The 22,611-nt window shown below is 40.8% G+C and overlaps 2 protein-coding genes and 2 pseudogenes across 2 annotated transcripts; 3 read left to right on the top strand and 1 right to left on the bottom strand.

Moving 5' to 3' along the window:
- Positions 1-3,789: 3,789 nt before the first annotated feature.
- LOC122721324 (calcium-transporting ATPase, endoplasmic reticulum-type-like) lies at positions 3,790-5,541 on the top strand. Its single transcript, XM_043948603.1, has 3 exons — positions 3,790-4,062; positions 4,303-4,373; positions 5,436-5,541. Exons 1-3 carry the CDS (start codon positions 3,790-3,792, stop codon positions 5,539-5,541), a joined length of 450 nt encoding a protein of 149 aa, XP_043804538.1.
- LOC110614263 lies at positions 5,388-6,844 on the top strand (annotated as a pseudogene).
- A 321-nt stretch (positions 6,845-7,165) lies between these two features.
- Positions 7,166-8,892, bottom strand: LOC110614235 (AAA-ATPase At2g46620). Its single transcript, XM_021755735.2, has one exon. It carries the CDS (start codon positions 8,748-8,750, stop codon positions 7,290-7,292), a length of 1,461 nt encoding a protein of 486 aa, XP_021611427.1. The 5' UTR covers positions 8,751-8,892; the 3' UTR covers positions 7,166-7,289.
- A 2,192-nt stretch (positions 8,893-11,084) lies between these two features.
- LOC122721355 lies at positions 11,085-12,589 on the top strand (annotated as a pseudogene).
- Positions 12,590-22,611: the final 10,022 nt, after the last annotated feature.

Below are 22,611 nucleotides of genomic sequence, written 5' to 3'. Positions count from 1 at the left end.
CCCCCGCATTTGGGCCTTAGCTGCCCTAGCCGCACCAATCTACAAGATTATTACAAAGCCTAGAGACAATAGCCCAATCTTTTACACTCGTGGAAATTATGGGCCTACAAATGTGGATAATGTTGAGGCATTTTGTGGACATGACCCAAACCCCTTATTTTTTTTTTTTTTTAGAAAAAGAGGGATAGAGCCCTTATTTTATTAATCTAGGCCATGAAAGCCCCAACCTATCAGCATCCAGTAAAAATTTAATGGTAACAGGAGGCCATTGATGAATTTTCAAATTAAAATCATCACCAATGGTTAAACTAGTCAAACGATCCGCTACCGCATTTGTTTCCCTGTAAATTTTTACCATCTTGACTTCCCAGCTTCTATTGATAAAATCACGACAATTCCTCACCAAATTAGCAACTCTAAAAACTCCTGCACCTCTACCTGCAAGTAAATCTAACGCGAGTTGAGAATCCGTTTGAACTTCAATCTTCTTCCACCCTGAATCCCATGCTAATACTAAAGCATAATATATTCCCCATAGCTCAGCTTCCATTGCTCCACAATTGCCCAAAAACCGTTGAAAGCCCAAAAGCCATCTACCTTCATTGTTTCGAAAACAACCTGCACAACTTGCCCTTCCTGCTGACAACAATGCACTACCATCGGAATTCACTACCACCCAGCCTGTTTCTGGCGGCTTCCACCCAACATACTTCAAAGACCGGCCTCTCGGTCCAGACCCAGCCTGCATCGAAAACCTCCATGCATGAACATATTCTTTTGCTCGAAGCTGAATAAAGGACGCATCAATAGTATCCTGGTCATTATTCTCATTAAAAACCAACAAGTTTCTTCGCTTCCATAACCACCAAACGACCGAACTAAAAAGCACATCCCATGGTATTCCATTAGCCAATAACCCTACTTTTTCTATATTAGCAGATAGCCATAAAGGCACATTCAAAATATCAAAAAATGGAGAAACGAAATTGGTAGGTAAAAGGGAATTCCAAATTTGTTTCACATGTTGGCAATCTCGTAGAGCATGCAAAACAGATTCACTTGCAACTCCACAAAGAGGACATAAATCATAATCAATAAATTTTCGCTTTCGGCGTTGAACATTAACCATGATTTTCTCATGTGCCACTTCCCACAAAAACACTTGAATTCGCTGTGGCACCCTAACCTTCCACAGCCCTTGCCAATCCATATTAGATCCTGACACTTCTGAATAAAACGTATCAAACCCTGACTTAACTGTATATAAGCCAGAAGAAGAATGCTTCCACGCAAAACCATCCAAACACGACATATCATCAACTAAAGTAATTGATTGGAAATATAAAAGGACATCAGTAGGAAGAAGAGAATTTAAAATGTCCCAATTCCAGCCTACATTAAGAACCCAGAAATATCGAACACAAACCTGCATATTCAACTCAATCAACGGTTTAAGTGCAAAATTCCAAAGAGGCCCAACCGGAAGCCAATCATCCAGCCAAAATCTAGTGTGCATCCCATTATTCACATCTACAACTATCCCTTTTCGAAGTAGCTCCAAACCATAACAAAAAGATTTCCAATTGACTGAACCATTAGCTCGCTTAGCGACTTCCCAATGAACAAAACCCGACTCATATTTATTGAAAAGGCACCTAACCCACAAAGCTTGCGGATTCTTGTAAGCTCGCCAACACAACTTCCCTAATAGAGCCTGATTCATTTGTCGCATATTTCTGATGCCAAGACCACCTAACCGCTTCGGCAAGGACATTGTATCCCAATTAATCAGATGTACAGCTGGCTTCATATCCTTCCCATGCCAAATAAAGTTCCTGCATATTTTCTCTATTTCATTGCAAAGCGATACCGGTAAAAGAGCACTCTGCATCACAAAAATAGGAATAGCATTAAGAACTGATTGAACTAACGTTAGTCGTCCAGCTTTTGATAGAGCTCTCGCCTTCCAGCCATCAAGTCTGCCTCTCATTTTATCCAAAATACTACTATATGTCGAGACTGAAATCCTCCCATGAATAGATGGCACACCCAAGTATTTTCCTAAATCAGCAGTCAAAGGAATACCTGACCTTGAAGACAAAAGTGACGCCAAATCACTATCAACAAAAGGCGACAAATAAAGAGAAGACTTAGCTAAATTCACTTTCTGCCCGGAAACCTTAGCAAAGTCATCCAAACATGATAAAATCAAATCCAACTGTTCCACAGAAGCTTCTGCGAACAAAACCATATCATCCGCGAACATAAGATGAGAAATCATCGGACCATTACTCGAGATAGGAATCGGCTTCCATCTGCCTTGACGAACAAGCTGTTTAAACATTCTCGAAAGTTGTTCAATACACATAACAAAAAGATATGAAGACATTGGATCGCCTTGTCGCACACCACGAGTCGGTATGAAAATTTATTTAAAATTTTTCTTTATAATATAATTTTTTTTATTTTTTATAAATTAAAATTAAATTAGAGCTCATTCGAGCCATAGACAGATCAGACTCAAAAGGCATAGAACTATGGGTAGCCTTAAAAGGGTCCATATTCCCAAGATTGCAAAAAACGGATTCAAGGAAATCAACAAGAGCTGCACCAACTTTTGGCTGGCATTTACACTTGAAATAGGAGGTGGAACAGTGACGTTTCCAAAACTTAGATGGAATCACGTGTGCCTCAGCTTACTGGCAAAATGAAAAAAGCTTGAAAAGATCCCCCTTTTTAGTTTCGGTTGATTCTCAGGGTATTTTGCCATTGATGAATCATGACCACCTAATTTCCTTCTTTCTTTTTTTTTTTTTTTTTTTTTCTATTAGTCTAAATTGAATTTTAATGATTATGTTACCTTCCCTTGAAATATATATATATATATATATATATATTACCTTATCAAAACAATGATTATGTTACCTAAACAAGATGTTCTACCAATAATAATATAAACATTATATCGCATTGTATTTCTCATTATTCTCTATCAAATAATTTACATAATTGAAAGAACTAGGCATCTGTATTATAATATTAGTAATTGCCAAAATTTTCAATTCTTCTGTAAAAGCTTATTTTTTAAACGAAAAACTAAACGACTTTAAAGTAAAATTAAAACAATTTAAAACATTAAATATTTATCTTAAACCACAAAATATCAATAAAAATTTTAAATTATTATTTAAATCGATCTTAATTTATTCTGTTATAAGATATATTTACTTATGATTTTGCTTTTCAAAGAAATAAAAGTATATATACATACATGGAAGCATCAAATATATTTCAAAATTTATTATTTTTTTTTCTCCGGGAGGCATCATATGCTCTTTCAAATGTGAAGTTATCCGAAACGAGACAAGTATCATAACCCATCCTTTTGGCCCGGTGTCGAGTCATGAGATTGTGCTTTTCCTTTACTTCTTACCCTCAATAGTTTGTACAATTTCGTAATATCTTTTACGGCGTTGAAATTTTCTTTAGAAAAAATATTCAATTGCTCACCTGAATCATCCGTTGAATTTCTTGACCCGGTATCCAGCAACCGCCGTTCGACATTCACTGACCCTCTACGTTCACCTTCCGTTTGCAAATCCGTGATAACCGATCTCACCAAAACAACAATGGCCGACCTCCCTAGCCCGGTTGACCAATCCCAGACAATAATTGATCTAATAGCAGACCTCTCACAAAACTATTCCAGTTAATTCAGAATAGTCAAGATGGACGCATGATCACATTTTCAAACCTTGTGACTATTTCTCAGTTGGTAAAGTGAAGGCAATGACTCTTTCACTCTCTGTACTGGTAGCAATCGAGATGTTCAATTCCCTGAATGCACTTTCTGAAGACAACAGCTTGTTCACAATGCCACCTTGGAGGAATCCTTGGCTTCTAGTTGCCATGTCAGTCTCATTTGGACTCCATTGCCTCATACTCTATGTTCCCTTCCTGGCAGACGTGTTTGGTATTGTCCCATTGAGCCTGAACGAGTGGGTTCTAGTCATCTTGTTTTCAGCTCCTGTGATTCTAATCGATGAGATTCTCAAATTTGTGGTAAGGAGTCAGAGATACAGAACAAAGGAGAAGACGTCATAAGTTGGTCTGAAACAATTTACAAAAGATAATGCTGGAGTTTTGTATAAATTTAATTTTATTCTTTGCCACATTACTTTGTTTTGTTACATTTTCCGTCTTTTAAAAGGAAGAATATACCTCGCGATTCAGTTCAAACTCAATTTTCTATTTCAACTGCAATTAAATTAGAATGAATTTATAACCTCTACTTGTTTATAGAAACTGCAAGCACCTAGTAGTGATCCGCATGTGGCGGCATCTAGCTTTATTGGCATACGCATTGTGAAGCCGTAAGCTTCTTATAGCCTCTCGGGCAAAGCCTAGGAGGAGGTCAACCATGCAGCCATGTGGTTGCAATTGCGCAGTCATCCTCAAAACTTTTTCCATGGATTTGAAAAGTTGCTGCCCATTTGGCGGTCTCACCAAATCTGCACGTTGAAATCTTTGGATGTGGATTTAAGTTTTGAGGGCCAAGGCCTTTGCGGTTCTCTCAGTTGTAAAAGCCATTTCAGACTTCAGTTTCAGCCCATTACGAACTTGTTATGGGCGTAGTTTTCGAGTGCGCGAACAAACTAGCTCTTCTTGGGATTATTCAACAACAGAGAATATGGGGAAACCAAAAAGCAGCTCTGGTCGATCAAAGTTGAACATCATAACTTGATTCAAAATCTTAAAAACTTCAAACTCGTTAATGGCAGCTTGAGAAGTCTCTTTTAGTATGGTAGGAGAAAACAGCAGCTGCAGGCTCTCTGTATACATAAATGGAAAAAACGCTTAAAAGCCCACAGCTTGAGAAGTTAATAGACAATTTTCTTCTGAATAAGAAGAAAATATATTTCACACTAAAGCCCATAAATCACCGTTGTGCACTCCCTCGAGAAGTGTGCAAGCTTAATCATTTCTCAGGAATTTCACTGTGCCAAATCTTGTCGGTGCATACATTAGGAGAGGCCCACTTTGATTTTAAACAGTAGAGTAAAACCAACTTTTGAAGTTTCCTATGTTTGTTGGTTTATGTACTTAGGCTTGTGGGGTCACAGTATAATGAAGAGTGAAGAGAATGGATCAGTACTCAGTAAAAACAAAAGATCTATCAACTGGAGGCTGAAGGCTGAAGCTTTATCCGGTAGCGTGTATTAAATGGAAGAATAAAGTAGGTGGTGTTTATCAAGCTTATTCCCTTTTAATACTGATTTGGTTGCTTGATCATGTTTCTGGCGGAATTCATGTTTTCAACTTGAAACTCATGAACTGATCAACTAACTGGAATTTGGTTGAATTGGATAATAAGATTTCTGATCCTTCAAAACAAGGGAAATGCGAAACAGCAAGAATATCTTGTCTTTATGCAGCTTTGAGCAACAGTGGAAAAAAGAGGTGCTGAATCAGCTAATTGCGGCAAAAAATCAGCTACTTGTGTCAGGAATTAAGGCACTAGTGGGCCAAAACGGTTCTTAATTGCTTGTACAAATCCCCACTTCCAATCCCATTAAGAAATAATTATAGTTTTTGAGAGACAGTGGGCAGCAGTAATTCTTCTCAATCATTGTATTCAAATAAATAATTCATTTTTCGTCGCAATAAAAGAGAGAGACCAGACCAAGTTTCACGACTACCTCTCTTTTTTACTGTTTAGAAGAGTGAAAATCCTTAAAAACTAGTCTTGTCTGGTCGTCTTTTTCCTTGAAAACTTTATTTCTTTCTTTTACTTGCTCCCACTTACCACGAAGACTAAAGTCCAAAGACCAATGTCCTAGTTTCAGAAGTTGCATATTTTGGTACTCGCACATAGCTGCAGCAAACCACAACTGCCAATTTCTTGTTCCTCCAGACCAAGCGTGGTTTTGTGCAGAGAGAAATGAATCCAGAAATGAATGGCGGTGAGCTGGAGAATCATGAAGATAAAATAGACTGTGTTTAAGGTGGTGGTGATCGGTGATTCTGCTGTGGGTAAGACTCAGTTGCTATCAAGGTTCACTAAGAACGAGTTCTGCTTGGATTCCAAGTCCACCATTGGCGTTGAGTTCCAGACTAGGACCGTGACCATCAAAGGCAAAGTCGTTAAGGCCCAGATCTGGGATACTGCTGGACAAGAAAGGTCACTCATTTTCTCTCAACTCCATTTTTCTTTTCATTTGGAAATCTCGAAATTCATGCCCTTTCTATATAGATCTTATCAGAATTAATAAAAGATAAAACCTTTTACAGGTATCGAGCAGTTACAAGCGCATACTACAGAGGAGCATTGGGAGCCATGATAGTGTATATGACATCACCAAGAGACCAACCTTTGATCATGTCGCCAGGTGGGTGGAGGAACTACGAGCCCACGCTGACAATTCTATTGTGATCACTTTGATTGGAAACAAGGCTGATCTGATGGACCAAAGAGCGGTTTCAACAGAAGACGCAGTGGAGTTTGAGGAGGACCAAGGCCTATTTTTCTTTGAGACATCAGCTCTGAGCGGAGAAAATGTGGACAAAGCATTTTTGAGGCTGCTTGAGGAAATTTATGGTGTGATTTCTAAGAAGGCATTAGAGGGTGGTGACAAAAAATCCAACGGTGCTGATGCTGCCGTGTTCAAAGGATCTAAGATTGATATCATTTCTGGGTATGATTTAGAGATTAGCGAGATGAAAAAAATTATGTGCCTGTTCTTGTTAGTTTCAACTTACTGCACTTCTCGTTGTAATACTGATTTTTCTGTGTTCACTTGGATTTTATTTGAAAAATGGGTATGGCAGGTTTTTTGTTTATTTATTTATTATATTATTGTGAATATTCGTTGTTTGTCATTAATTTTGAAAATATCGATTTATTTAGATGGATAAAAACATGAAATAAAATTTCGAATGACCTTTTTAAAAAAAAAAATGATCTCGCATGGATAAAAATATTTTGGTGGGCCTTGCTGATATAAGACTATTTAGACTCCGTCAGAAGTCGTAACCAATATCGTTTGGTTAAAACGAAATAAGAGAAAAGATAAATTAAAAGACGAAAAGTTTTATTGAAATTTCTTAAAATTGGAAAGTAAATTTCTAATTGCCAAGGAGGCTATTTATAATAGAAATAAAATCGTAATATGCAAAATAATTCTAATCCTAATAGGAGTCTAAAATCCTAATATGTAAAATTATAAAAATATTCAAAATATTTAAAAATAATAATTAAAATGTAAAAGTTATCCGAAACGAGACAAATATCATAACCCATCCTTTTGGCCCGGTGTCGAGTCATGAGATTGTGCTTTTCCTTTACTTCTTACCCTCAATAGTTTGTACAATTTCGTAATATATTTTATGGCGTTGAAATTTTCTTTAGAAAAAATACCCAATTGCTCACCTGAATCATCCGTTGAATTTCTTGACCCGGTATCCAGCAACCGCCGTCCGACATTCAGTGACCCTCTAAGTTCACCTTCCGTTTGCAAAGCCGTGATAACCGATTTCAATGCTCTACTCGGCGAATTTCTATTTGCAATCATGAGCTCGCTTATCTCGGCCGGACTCAGACTCGCTCCGGTTTGGAAAATTTCCTCTACTTGAGGAAACAACTTGTGATCCTTCACTCCCAAATAGCTATTCGACAATGTCTTGAATGCCGAGAAATCGCATAATGGGAAGTGGATGTGGACATCAATTCGACCCGGTCTAAGAATAGCCGGGTCGATGTGATCCTTACTGTTCACGGTAAATACCATTATTCTCTCGTCTGCACAGCAAGAATTTAAAATCCCATCCATGAAGTTTAGAACGCCTGAAAAGCTTACAGCCGTTGATTTGTCCAACAGAAATCGATCTAGATTTTCAACCACAATCACCGACTTTCTTATGGTTTGTAACAGGAGCAATTTTAGATCAGAATCGTCTAAAACTCTGGAAAGATCGATGTCATACACATCGTACCCGAGAAAATTGGCCATGGCAGCAATAAAGCTGGATTTTCCGGTACCTGATGACCCGTACAATAGATAGCTTCGCTTCCAAACACGACCCAGCCGGTGATAGTATTGTTTGGCCTTTAGGAAAGACTCTAGATCTGATTTTAACTTGTTTTTGAGATCAGATGGCATAGCAATTGTCTCAAATGTTGAAGGATGATTGAAGGGAACAAATCTCCAACGTGGGTTCTGATTTTGATCACGGTCGGTGTTCATGTAAAGCTTCAATTCTCGCTGCTTCTTTTGCTCGAACTCATAGAAAACTGTGTGGATGTGCTGGAGATAAGGCTGGAGAATTCTTCGCTTATCTGCTTTTCTGATCTTCAAAACGAAAGCTCTGGAACGGGAAGCATCGGTTTTCACTTCGTTTATCCAAGAGACACTGGCTCCAAGAAAATCATCATCGATTACCTGTCCGGAATTGAGAAGGAGGATGATTTCGTCAGATTTTTTTCCGGTGAAGAGGTTGGTAAAATCGGAGTCCTCCATGGAAGCCAGAGAGTTTAGATAAACGGAGACTTTGGAATAAAGCTGATTCTCTTGCATGCTCTCGTTGAATTCTGGGACTTTGTATAATTGATACACATGAAAACGATCTTCGATTGATTTCCACCATTTCTTTGTTGTATATATTAATCCTGTACTGATTAAAAGAACCCGAAGGAGAAACAATAAACCACCAATTACGAACAAGAGAAAGAATGGATTACAAAGAATGTTCATGATTGTACAGTGAGAAGATCATTAACAGTAGGGGGAGGAATCAAGTGGACCATAAAAGGGGTCGGCAAAGTGTTGGAAAGAATCCTCGGCCATGATCGATGTAAATCAATCAGTGATACTGTGACCAAATCTTAACATGTTTAATATAGTATGATTCTATTGTAAATCAATCAGTGATCTTTTGTCATAATTGTAAATCAATTAGTGATCAAATCTTACCATATGTTTAATATAGTATAATTCTATTGTAAATCAATCAGTGATTCTTTGTCATGATTGTAAATCAATCAGTGATCAAATCTTATCATATTTAATATATCATGATTCTAGGACATAATTAAGGGCACAATTAAAGGTCTAATTATTCATATTATGTACTATATAAACTCTGTAACTTACTACACAAGAGGTAAGAAAATAAAAACAGTTTTCTTCCTATAATCTCAAGATGATATCAGAGCGGATTTCGGTCTAAAAATATAGTTGTCCTGCAATAATTTTTTATGAGATATCTTTCCCAACTTATTTCTCTCACCAAAACACCTCCCAGTCCGGTTGATCAAACCCAGACAATAATTGATCCAATAGCAGACCTATTACAAAAACTATTCCAGTTAATTCATAATAGCCAAAATGGACGCATGATCACATTTTCAAACCTTTGTGACTATTTCTCTGTTGGTAAAGTGAAGGCAATGACTCTTTCACTCTCTGTACTGGTAGCAATCGAGATGTTCAATTCCCTGAATGCACTTTCTGAAGACAACAGCTTGTTCACAATGCCACCTTGGAGGAATCCTTGGCTTCTAGTTGCCATGTCAGTCTCATTTGGACTCCATTGCCTCATACTCTATGTTCCCTTCCTGGCAGACGTGTTTGGTATTGTCCCATTGAGCCTGAACGAGTGGGTTCTAGTCATCTTGGTTTCAGCTCCTGTGATTCTAATCGATGAGATTCTCAAATTTGTGGTAAGGAGTTAGAGATACAGAACAAAGGAGAAGACGGCATAAGTTGGTCTGAAACAATTTACAAAAGATAATGCTGGAGTTTTGTATAAATTTAATTTTATTCTTTGCCACATTGCTTTATTTTGTTACATTTTCCGTCTTTTAAAAGGAAGAATATACCTCCCGATTCAGTTCAAACTCAATTTTCTATTTCAACTGCAATTAAATTAGAATGAATTTATAACATCTACTTGTTTATAGAAACTGCAAGCACCAGTAGTGATCCGCATGTGGCGGCATCTAGCTTTATTGGCATACGCATTGTGAAGCCATAAGCTTCTTATAGCCTCTCGGGCAAAGCCTAGGAGGAGGTCAACCATGCAGCCATGTGGTTGCAATTGCGCAGTCATCCTCAAAACTTTTTCCATGGATTTGAAAAGTTGCTGCCCATTTGGCGGTCTCACCAAATCTGCACGTTGAAATCTTTGGATGTGGATTTAAGTTTTGAGGACCAAGGCCTTTGCGGTTCTCTCGGTTGTAAAAGCCATTTCAGACTTCAGTTTCAACCCATTACGAACTTGTTATGGGCGTAGTTTTCGAGTGCGCGAACAAACAAGCTCTTCTTGGGATTATTCAACTACAGAGAATATGGGGAAACCAAAAAAGCAGCTCTGGTCGATCAAAGTTGAACATCATAACTTGATTCAAAATCTTAAAAACTTCAAACTCGTTAATGGCAACTTGAGAAGTCTCTTTTAGTATGGTAGGGGAAAACAGCAGCAGCAGCAGGCTCTCTGTATACATAAATGGAAAAACGCTTAAAAGCCCACAGCTTGAGAAGTTAATAGACAATTTTCTTCTGAATAAGAAGAAAATATATTTCACACTAAAGCCCATAAATCACCGTTGTGCACTCCCTCGAGAAGTGTGCAAGCTTAATCATTTCTCAGGAATTTCACTGTGCCAAATCTTGTCGGTGCATACATTAGGAGAGGCCCACTTTGATTTTAAACAGTAGAGTAAAACCAACTTTTGAAGTTTCCTATGTTTGTTGGTTTATGTACTTAGGCTTGTGGGGTCACAGTATAATGAAGAGTGAAGAGAATGGATCAGTACTCAGTAAAAACAAAAGATCTATCAACTGGAGGCTGAAGGCTGAAGCTTTATCCGGTAGCGTGTATTAAATGGAAGAATAAAGTAGGTGGTGTTTATCAAGCTTATTCCCTTTTAATACTGATTTGGTTGCTTGATCATGTTTCTGGCGGAATTCATGTTTTCAACTTGAAACTCATGAACTGATCAACTAACTGGAATTTGGTTGAATTGGATAATAAGATTTCTGATCCTTCAAAACAAGGGAAATGCGAAACAGCAAGAATATCTTGTCTTTATGCAGCTTTGAGCAACAGTGGAAAAAAGAGGTGCTGAATCAGCTAATTGCGGCAAAAAATCAGCTACTTGTGTCAGGAATTAAGGCACTAGTGGGCCAAAACGGTTCTTAATTGCTTGTACAAATCCCCACTTCCAATCCCATTAAGAAATAATTATAGTTTTTGAGAGACAGTGGGCAGCAGTAATTCTTCTCAATCATTGTATTCAAATAAATAATTCATTTTTCGTCGCAATAAAAGAGAGAGACCAGACCAAGTTTCACGACTACCTCTCTTTTTTACTGTTTAGAAGAGTGAAAATCCTTAAAAACTAGTCTTGTCTGGTCGTCTTTTTCCTTGAAAACTTTATTTCTTTCTTTTACTTGCTCCCACTTACCACGAAGACTAAAGTCCAAAGACCAATGTCCTAGTTTCAGAAGTTGCATATTTTGGTACTCGCACATAGCTGCAGCAAACCACAACTCCCAATTTCTTGTTCCTCCAGACCAAGCGTGGTTTTGTGCAGAGAGAAATGAATCCAGAAATGAATGGCGGTGAGCTGGAGAATCATGAAGATAAAATAGACTGTGTTTAAGGTGGTGGTGATCGGTGATTCTGCTGTGGGTAAGACTCAGTTGCTATCAAGGTTCACTAAGAACGAGTTCTGCTTGGATTCCAAGTCCACCATTGGCGTTGAGTTCCAGACTAGGACCGTGACCATCAAAGGCAAAGTCGTTAAGGCCCAGATCTGGGATACTGCTGGACAAGAAAGGTCACTCATTTTCTCTCAACTCCATTTTTCTTTTCATTTGGAAATCTCGAAATTCATGCCCTTTCTATATAGATCTTATCAGAATTAATAAAAGATAAAACCTTTTACAGGTATCGAGCAGTTACAAGCGCATACTACAGAGGAGCATTGGGAGCCATGATAGTGTATGACATCACCAAGAGACCAACCTTTGATCATGTCGCCAGGTGGGTGGAGGAACTACGAGCCCACGCTGACAATTCTATTGTGATCACTTTGATTGGAAACAAGGCTGATCTGATGGACCAAAGAGCGGTTTCAACAGAAGACGCAGTGGAGTTTGAGGAGGACCAAGGCCTATTTTTCTTTGAGACATCAGCTCTGAGCGGAGAAAATGTGGACAAAGCATTTTTGAGGCTGCTTGAGGAAATTTATGGTGTGATTTCTAAGAAGGCATTAGAGGGTGGTGACAAAAAATCCAACGGTGCTGATGCTGCCGTGTTCAAAGGATCTAAGATTGATATCATTTCTGGGTATGATTTAGAGATTAGCGAGATGAAAAAAATTATGTGCCTGTTCTTGTTAGTTTCAACTTACTGCACTTCTCGTTGTAATACTGATTTTTCTGTGTTCACTTCTTGGATTTTATTTGAAAAATGGGTATGGAAGGTTTTTTGTTTATTTATTTATTATATTGTTGTGAATATTCGTTATTTGTCATTAATTTTGAGAATCTCGATTTATTTAGATGGATAAGAACATGAAACAAGAATTCAAATGGTCTTTTTAAAAAAAAAAATGATCTCGCATGGATAAAAATGTTTTGGTGGGCCTTGCTGGTATAAGACAATTTAGAAATTTCTTAAAATTGGAAAGTCAATTTCTAATAGCCAAGGAGGCTATTTATAATAGAAATAAAATCGTAATATGCAAAATAATTCTAATCCTAATAGGAGTCTAAAATCCTAATAGCCAAGGGAGGCTATTTACAATAGAAATAAAATCCTAATATGCAAGAATAATCCTAATCCTAATAGGAGTCTAAAATCCTAATATGCAAAATTATAAAAATACCCAAAATATCCAAAAATAATAATTAAAATATAAAAATTAGCCCCGGTCCAAGTCTGCCATAAAATCCAATGCTAGTTGCTCCGTGTCATTCCCTTCCACTTGTAAAGAACTCGTCTTCGAGTTGTTATCAGCAGGGTAGTACTGAAATAGATCTGCCACATTAAACGTCTTGAAAATTTTCATTTCATGTGGGAGGTTAAGAACATAAGTATTGTCATTGATCTTCTGAATGATCCGAAATGGACCAATATTCTTTGCGTCAAGCTTTTTTTGTCCTCCACCACGCTCCTTGCGTAAATACACCATAACTTGGCCACCGACATTGAAGGACTTGAAACGCCTATATTTATCAGCTATAGCTTTATATTTGTCATCGATTTCTGTAAGGTATTGTTGTACCTGTTTGAAAACATCCATGTGCTGCTTTGCCAAGTTGCTTGCTGCAATATTGTTGTAAGCAAGTTCCACCTGGTCTTGGAAGTTTTCACTCTCCTTTGGACTCATCTTGTAATGAGGCAGATTCGGTAATTTTAATCCAGAAATGAGATCAATCTGATGTTGGATATCCCGCGGAGATGGAAGTTTTGATGATTCCTCTACTTCTTGGATTTTATTTGAAAAATGGGTATGGAAGGTTTTTTGTTTATTTATTTATTATATTATTGTGAATATTCGTTATTTGTCATTAATTTTTGAGAATCTCGATTTATTTAGATGGATAAAAACATGAAACAAGAATTCGAATGGTCTTTTTTTAAAAAAAAAATGATCTCGCATGGATAAAAAAGTTTTGGTGGGCCTTGCTAATTTGAAAAACAGATATTGCAGCCCACCTATTTTAATGGCTAAGGCTCTTTTATATTTGGGTTTAGGAGCCCGTAAAAAGACAAAGCCCAAAGAGGAAGCCCAACTCCTTTTTTCCCCCTTCGGCTTTTCAGTTTTTTCCTGCAATATTGTACACAAATCATTCATTTTATTTTAAAAAGTTATTCAATTGTTTCTTACAAATATACCAATTATTTTTTAAGATTTAATTTCATCAGTAAATTAATCAATATTATCATATTTAATCATTAATGCTAAGTGAAAGTAACAAATAAGTCACTCTCTCCCCGTCACTTCAACCAGACAACTCCATCCATCCTCATCTCCCCTCACACCTAGGGATGGCAAGCGGGCGGGTTTTCACGGGTACCCGATCCGCCCAAATCCTATTAGGACGGATTTGGATTTTTATAAAACGGATTTGGGCGGATTCGGATTTAAAAAAGTTTACCCGTCTCAGATTCGGGTAGGGTTCGGAATAAGGTGATCGGATACCCGTTACCCGAACCCGGTTAGCTAAACAAAACCCTAATCCCTAAATTTCCTTTTTTCATTTCACTTGATACGCTTCCCTCTCTCTGTCGGCGCCTCTCTCCCCCGCCGCTTCCCTTCCCATAATTCCCAATCGACTCTCTCCCCCACTTCATTGCCGGCAGCCCCAACACCGGCGACGTCTCCTTTTTCTCCCCAACCACCATAAATCTTCTCCCTCCCCAGTTAGTTAGCGATATCTCCCTTTTCCCCATCCCTTGAATACTACCTTCAAGGAATTCCTCTCGCGTCCCTGTATTGATAAGAGCGCATTCTCATACTCCCACACCGGTTACTTGCAGCGGTAATTCTCAATAAGCAAGAGCTGCGTCTGATTGAAGAGCTCCAAGGCAAACAACGGATATTCTAACAAGACCGGGTAAGCATTCAGCTATAGGAACAGTAATCCCACAAACTAAAAATACAGAGTCTGCAAGCTGCTCGTGAGGTTTTTTTTTTCTTTTTATTTTTTTTTTATTTATCACTTGTGCGCTTTGTGTATTATTGAATTGGCACAATATTAGCATTTTTAATCTTGTTCTTGTAGTTTCCTTGTATGAGATTTTGCTCTATCTCTGGGTTGGTTCAAATTGCTTTTTTCATTTGGATAGAGACTAGAGAGTTAGCTTTTAAAAAACCCGTATATGGTGTTTTTTTGTTTTACCTGAGTCTGGCATCTGGATATTGCTGGATGCGTGCCATTATTTGAGTCTGGCATTGTAATACCCGGCTAGACTCCGGTATCGGAATTCCTACCGTCCGGTGGAATCTCGGATGTCGGAGACCTCTAGAAGGGTAGAGGCATGTTTTATAAAATGTTTTCATGAATTTTAATGTTTTAAAGTATGAAACTAAATGAGTTTTTGCATGAAAATAGCATTGGAGGAAAACCCAGGTTCGGCCGCCGAAAGTCAAGTTCGGCCGCCGAACATGCATGCGTTTTGGAGGCACGTTAGGCCCCCGAAAGCATGAGTTAGGGAAGTTCAGGTTCGGCCGCCGAAAGTCAAGTTCGGCCGCCGAACATTTGCATGGATGCGGAGGCACATTCGGCCCCCGAACGTGGCCTGGCCAGCCACTATATAAGGGGCACTTAGCCGAAATGGGCGAGCTTTCTCTCATTTTCGGCCACAGCGAGCTTCCGACTTTCCCTTTGCAAACCTAGTATTCTTCCTCCAAATCCCCACCATTTTTCTTGAGTTTTAAGTTTGCATTGAAGGTTTTGAACTTTTGAAACAAGTTTTGGAGCTTTGGGAACTCAGGAGCTCATCTTCTTGGATCTCCAAGTTTAGGTCGTCTCCCTCTCGATCTTCAAGAGGTAAGAGCCGATCTTAAGCTCCTTATGTGTTTTCAATAAGTTTTATGCTAGATCGATGGGTAGAAATGCATGTTAGGTTATATGTGGAGTTATGGGTTAACCTTGATGTCTTGGACAATGTATGTTGTTTTTGTGTGTTTGAAGTGTTGTAGTTGGGGTATTTGATGTTTTGAGGCCCCTAGGAACTTGTATGCATGTTTTAACTGAGGTATATGCATGATTGGTGAGTTTGGAGGCGAAAATGCATTTGGGAGCCAAGTTTCTGCCCTTCGGCAGAAACCAGGTTCGGCAGCCGAAGGCACTTTCGGCCGCCGAACATGGCTGGTGAGGCAGGCCTTTCGGCTGCCGAAGTTGCCCCCGAAGGGAGACTTTCGTCTCTGTCTGGGACTTTCGGCCGCCGAAGGTGCCGCCGAACATGCATGAGTTTCGTCTCTGTCTGGGAGTTTCGGCCGCCGAAGGTGCCGCCGAACCTGCCTGACTTTCGGCTCTGGAGGGACTTTCGGCCGCCGAACCTGCCGCCGAAAGTGCCCTGTCCAGCCATTTTTTTGCATGTTGTTATGTGATTGTTTCATGATGTTTTAGGGGGTTTTTGGGGAGTATATTAGAGTTATGTTTATGTATGTTTGGTCCCTCATTGGAGTCCACCTGTGTAGGTTCGGACCCGAGGAACCGAGGACCCCAGCAGTGAGCCAGCTGCTACAGAGTTTGTCAGAGCTAGCCAGAGGTGAGTGGAATAAACCTTAAGTTTTAAATAAATGAAATATGAATTTTGAGCATGATCCATGCATCATGAATGCCATGAGATATAATAGGTTGCTTGCATTAGTATTCACGAATATGTTGCATTGCATTTATGATGTTAATGTTGATGTGGATTGGTTATTGGATGATCCTTTAGTCCTCCTATGATATGATTGATGTTATGGCATGTTATGGTATGGAAGTCCAGGTTGTACCCATTCTACGTCCCTGGCACGATGTAAGAGAAAGTCCAGGTTGTACCCATTCTACGTCCCTGGCACAGTTGGTCCATATGATATGTTATGATAAGGGAAAGACCGGTTGACCCATTCTACGTCCCGGCACAGTTGGACCTATGTAGAGGACTATAGGTGACAATACCATCCGAGATGTGATTTGTTGTGATGTGTTGCATTCCATGAAAGCATAAAATTTTAATATAATGTTTTATACTATTCTGCTCACTGGGCTTTGTAGCTCACCCCTCTCCCCTAACCCCAGATGTGCAGGTACAGGGTAGATCAGAAGGTTAGCCAGAGTTTTGAAGTATGTCTTATGTATGTAATAGTTAGTTTGTGGACATGACAATTGATGAAATGTAAAAATATTCAGAATGTTATGTAATGAGGTTATTGAGGATAGAGTTGTGCTTGACCATAATGTATTGTTAATCCCTTTTGTCTATACATGATCTTATGTTATGATGTTTATGTAAACTAACTCAACACAGGCTGTTTTGCCTTTAAGGCATGATGAGATCCCACAGAGGGACTATGTTATGCATATGTTCAGGGTATGCACAGGTTGAGTTAGTTGATGACAGTACGTATGAGGACAAGTTTTAAATTTTTATGTATGATTGTTGATCATGTATGGGATTAAACAGGTTTACAGGTTACATGTCAGGCTTGCTACGGGTCCCGACGGCCTTAAGTCGACCCGGATCCTAGCGCCGGTAGCGGTCCGATTTTCGGGTCGTTACAGAATGGTATCAGAGCCCTAGGTTCATATGGTCGGACCTAGAGTGTCGGGCTCATAGATGTTATAGAAGGTCAAGCAAAATAGGAAGGTCATGTCCACTAGGATAGGATGTTGAGTCCTGTCTTGCATGATGATGTGAAATGCCATGACTTTATGCATGTGCATTAATGATATGATATACTATGTGATGTATGTGATGAGGGTTCATGTGTGCTCACATGAACCATATGATGCTAATGTTTGTATGTTGTGTACTGTTTTCAGAAAACAGGATGAGAGGAACTCGTCGATCTGCACGGTTGACTGGAGTGCCACCTGAGGATGAGGGCACGAGCGCCCGTCCTCCTACATTGCCTAGGGCAATGTCTTGTAGAGCCAACAGAGAAAGAGTGTCAAGGGACCCTAGAAGGTCTTTTGATGCTAGCAGAAGGGGGACTGATAGAGGAGGAAGTTCTTCAGATGTGAGGGAGGTTATGGAAGAGGATCAGAGGAGGGATGGGAACCTGGATGTGAGCATGCAGGAAGAAGGGACAGGGGAGTCACAGGGAGGCGTTCAGGCCTCGGGGTATGGTTTTCCACCCCATTATCCACCCTTCCCACAGGGTTCAGGGTATCCGATGGGAGGTACATCGGATTACTCCAGCTTTCACCCCTACCCTACCTACATGCCTTATCCACCTTTCTATCCACCCTACACACAGTACCCAGCTTATCCACCCTCACCCTTCTATCCAAACCCGGCAAACCCCACCTCGGGGAATGCTGCACCTCCACCTCCGCCACCTACAGAACCAGCAGCCCCAGTTACTCAACCTCCTAGACCTAGCTCAGTTGATGGGAGCAAGGTAAAGATGACAGACTACCTCAAGTTAGATGCTCCCAAATACAAGTCAGGGGATGACCCCTTTGAGTATCTGAGAGTGGTGAAGACGATAACTGATGAGCTAGGGGCAAGTGACAGTAGGGCCATTCAGATGGCAGGGTTCACTTTAAAGTGCAAGAAGGCACGGGAATGGTTCAAGTGTTATGTGGACCCGAGACTAGACGGTATGACATGGGAAGAATTTGCGAATGAGTTCGCTGGATGGGCTTTTCCAGACAGTTCTAGAGAACTGAAAATGATTGAATTTGAGCAACTGAGGCAGTCAGAGCACATGAGTGTAGAGGAGTTCACGGATAAATTCTTGGAGCTATTGCCTTTTTCAGGGCAAGCTCTAGATTCAGATACGAAGAAAGCCAAGAAATATGTTATGAAGCTGCATTCCAGGTACTCCTCGTTGGTTCAGTCAGCTGAGAGAGAAAGTTTCCACACTGTGGTGGATATGGCTCGAAGAATTAAGGCAAGTGCTATAGTTGAGGGGTCAGTGAAGCAGTCAGTGACCCAGTCTTCAGGGGTTAAGACCCCAGGCAGAGGAGGACCAGGGTTCTCTTCTCAGAGTTCAGGCAAGAAGAGGTGGGATAACACCACCAGGAAGTCGAAGAAGAATAAGTTTTTGAACAAGTTGAAATCCGGTTTGGGATTCGGCGGTGGCTCGAGCTCAGGCTCAGATGGTACAGAATGTCAGAGATGTGGAAGACCGCACAGGGGAGTGTGTCGAGCTGGGACTAACACATGTTTCAGATGTGGACAGGAGGGACACATGGCTCGGGATTGTCCTAGAGCACCTTTTATGGGCCAGCCCCAGCAGACAGCTTCTGGTAGTGTGGCACAGCCAGCAGTTCCAGCCACAACTCCGGGCAGTGGCAGAGGTAGAGGGAGAGGGGCAGCCTCTTCTTCTGGTTCCCGAGGTGAAGGTCCATCAGCTCCAGCCAGGATCTTCACCATGACACAGCAGGAGGCTAACACATCCAACACCGTGGTGTCAGGTAATCTCGTCATTGGGTGTTCTTATGTGTATGCATTAATGGACCCGGGTGCATCTCATTCATTTATTGCTCCGAGAGCCGTTGAGAGGTTAGGTCTGATAGTCTCTGGGTTAGAGTGTCCCCTATGGGTCAGTGGACCCAAGTGTGACCCGTCAGTGGCAGTGTCAGTCTGCCAGTACAGTCCAGTTTTTGTTGAGGGAAGATGCCTCTCCGCCGACCTTGTGGTTCTAGATTTGACAGACTTTGACGTCATTCTAGGGATGGATTGGCTATCTACCCATGGTGCTACCTTGGACTGCAGGGACAAGGTTGTAACAGCCCGGAAACCGGTACCCTCTTTGTAACGGCCCAAACTGCTCGGCACTAGGATCCAGATCGGCTTAAGGCCGCCTAGACCCGTAGTAAGCCTATCCTGAACTCTGTGTACCTGTGAAAATCCCATACATGATCCGACTGGACTATTACTTTATAAAACTTGTCTTTAAAACTACCAGACTTAACCTTTAAAACACTGTACTATAGGTCCAATCATATGAACCAAAATCTGAACTAGCCCTCAGGGCTATCTGTAATACACCAGTGACACGTTACCAAGTAACCTCCATGCACTATGCGCACAGCAGTACAGAACCCACTCTGTAAGGGTCAGCATATCATAAGTTAACTTGGCGACCATAGAGTCACAGGAATCAAACCTGGTCTTCTCTATTGGTCTCACTATGGATCACAGGAATCAACCCTGGTCTTTCCTCCGCACTGGTCTTGGGTCAAAGGAAGTAATCCCTGTCTTCCCTCACAGTTATAATTCACTGGGTTTTCGAAACACAACATGTATTAAGCCTGGTTTGACTCACTTCTCATCAAGCAACTGGAAAACAGGATACATGCATACACTAGGGATTCACATACACTAAACAATAGGCAAAAGCACATTCTAATACATTGATACCTTAACTGACTAACTATTACATCACTTTACATATATCCCTTGACATACATCATGTCCACACTATACTATTACATGTGCAATCCTTTAGCAACTCTGATGCTTCTACCCTTCCCAGCTACTCTGAACCTGCAAAAACTGGGATTAAGGGAAAGGGATGAGCTTCTAAAGCCCAGTGAGTAGAAACACTGAAAACAGTTCATTCATACGCACTATATATGAAAATGCATCACAACACAAACATCTCAATATATCTTGGATTAGACATGACCCCAAAACTCCCTCGACGGGCTATTGAAGTCGCCTTGGTCCAATCCCCACTAAGGTAGACATGACCCCAAAAATACCCTCTGTCAACACTGGCCCCCCAAAGGAGCTACACAGGGCATTCCAACAAGTAATGGCTCAACTGACCTGACACAATGACAGGAGCCGAAGCTTAGGCTATTGGAGTCGCCTGGGTCCACCTAATCTCTGATCACATAATATGCAATGCTTCACCTTCGTGATTCTAATGCAATCACCCTAATACATATCATAGCATTCATGATGCATGAACTATGCTAAAGCATTATGTTTCTTTAATAAAAGATGAAGTTTAGTTCTACTCACCTCTGCTCCTCAAGCAGAAACCTGACTGACTCTGCAACTGCTAATCCTGACGACCTCCCTGAACTGTCGGGTCCAATCCTACACAAATGGACTCGAATGAGGTGTCAAACACTGCTAACATAACTCTAAACCAACTCCCTAAACCAACCCCTAAAAGCCCGTAGAAAAACCACACAAAGCATGCAAAAGAAGGCTGGGCAGGACACGTTCGGCGGCCGAATGTCCTCTCCAGAGACGAAACTCGCCTACTTTCGGCGGCCGAATCTCCTCTTTCGGCGGCCGAAGCCTTCGGGGGTAAGCTTCGGGGGCCAAACCATACTCCAGAGACGAAAGTCTCAACCTTCGGCGGCACCTTCGGCGGCCGAACCTCCCCTCCAGAGACGAAAGTCCAATCCTTCGGGGGCAGGTTGAGGCAGCCGAAACCACCTCCTCAACACGTTCGGCGGCCGAACCCTTCTTCGGCGGCCGAAGCTGGGTTCTCCAGTGAGGCAGAACCTCGCTCACCTCATACTCAACTTCCCCCAAACCTCACTCAACATGCATCTCAACACACAAAACAAGCATATACTCAACTATATGCACAAAGGGGTCCAAAACTACCTAAACACCCCAACAAACAACACCCATAACACATAAACATACTCATGCATAAAAACCCTCAAAAACCTCCTTTTACACCTCACCATGCAACTCTTCCCTTTTCCTCCATAAAACTTGCTGAAAACACGATAAAACATAAGGATCAACACTTACCTCTTGGCTGGTGTGATCCTAGCTTCAAAACATGGAGAAACCAAGCTCCTCAAGCTTCAAGCTCCACAACTTCCTCTTTTTACTCAAAACCTTCAAAACCAAGTGAAAACTCATAAAAACCTTGAAAGCTTTGAGGCAACATCATAAAAACATCCAAGGAGACCCTAAACCCCACCTTGCCCACAAAGAGAGCTGCCAGCACCCTCCATGGCTAGTCAACGGGGCTTAAATAGGTGGCCAACCGCCCTTCCTTCGGCTGCCGAAACTACATGCAAAACCATGCAACGTTCGGCGGCCTAACGTGAAGTTTCGGAAGCCGAACCTATAGCACTTTCGGCGGCCGAACATGACCTTCGGCGGCCGAACCTGCATTCTGCCTCCTTGGTCTTTTCTCTTGAAAACTCATTCCCTTGCCTTTCAAAACCGGAAAACACTTAAAACATAACCTTGCTAAAACCTTGTAAAACCTTAGGTTTCCCTTGCAATACCCCTCAAAACGAATCCGACATCCGAGATTCCACCTGACGGAAGGAAGTCCGATGCCTGAACGAGCCGGGTATTACAATCTACTCCCCTTATAACAACATTCGTCCTCGAATGTAAACACAAAACAAACAAATAACAGGCAAGTAAAGCCTAACACTGCTCCTGAAACTCTACTTCCTGATCTGAGTCCATACTCCGGAATTAGTAGTCTACTCTTTTTCTGAACTCCACAGCTTTCGCTGCGCTACTCTGATCCTTACTCTTTACCTTTCTTCTTAACTAAACGAATCTCTTTGTGCAACTCTCACTAGGAATACGAATCTGTAACAATCAAAGCTTAAGGAATCATCCTTCGTTTCCCACAACAACACTGGAAACATTCCAGGGTGAAGTACTAAGTCAGATAAAACCTTATCTACCCCAACTTTCCACTATTCTGATAACTCTTAGCTCTCTCTGCAGGTGCCATTCTGTAGGAAAAGGCAAGAACGAATTGGTTCTGCGTCCAGATACCATTTTCACTCCCATCTCAAATTTCCTAACAGATGGTAAACCTGACAGCTAGTCTGAGAAACATCCAGAGCTCACTAGCACTGGGTACTGAGGCTAATTCCCTGTCCTGACTATTAAACTCGCTCAACAGAGCTAGAACCCTCTGATAAC

This window comes from Manihot esculenta, chromosome 1, assembly GCF_001659605.2.
Source record: "Manihot esculenta cultivar AM560-2 chromosome 1, M.esculenta_v8, whole genome shotgun sequence".
NCBI lineage: Eukaryota > Viridiplantae > Streptophyta > Magnoliopsida > Malpighiales > Euphorbiaceae > Manihot > Manihot esculenta.
Note: the sequence above shows the minus strand (reverse complement) of the source record. Positions and strands in the feature narration are given on the sequence as shown.

What these genes read in the sequence shown, in the direction of transcription:
- LOC122721324 (XM_043948603.1), top strand. Translation starts at nt 3,790, where the DNA reads ATGACTCTTTCACTCTCTGTACTGGTAGCAATCGAGATGTTCAATTCC. An exon ending in ATGAGATTCTCAAATTTGTG is followed by an intron (nt 4,063 to 4,302) that starts GTAAGGAGTCAG and finishes ACTTGTTTATAG; the next exon opens with AAACTGCAAGCACCTAGTAG. An exon ending in GGCATACGCATTGTGAAGCC is followed by an intron (nt 4,374 to 5,435) that starts GTAAGCTTCTTA and finishes GTCTTTATGCAG; the next exon opens with CTTTGAGCAACAGTGGAAAA.
- LOC110614235 (XM_021755735.2), bottom strand. Translation starts at nt 8,750, where the DNA reads ATGAACATTCTTTGTAATCCATTCTTTCTCTTGTTCGTAATTGGTGGT.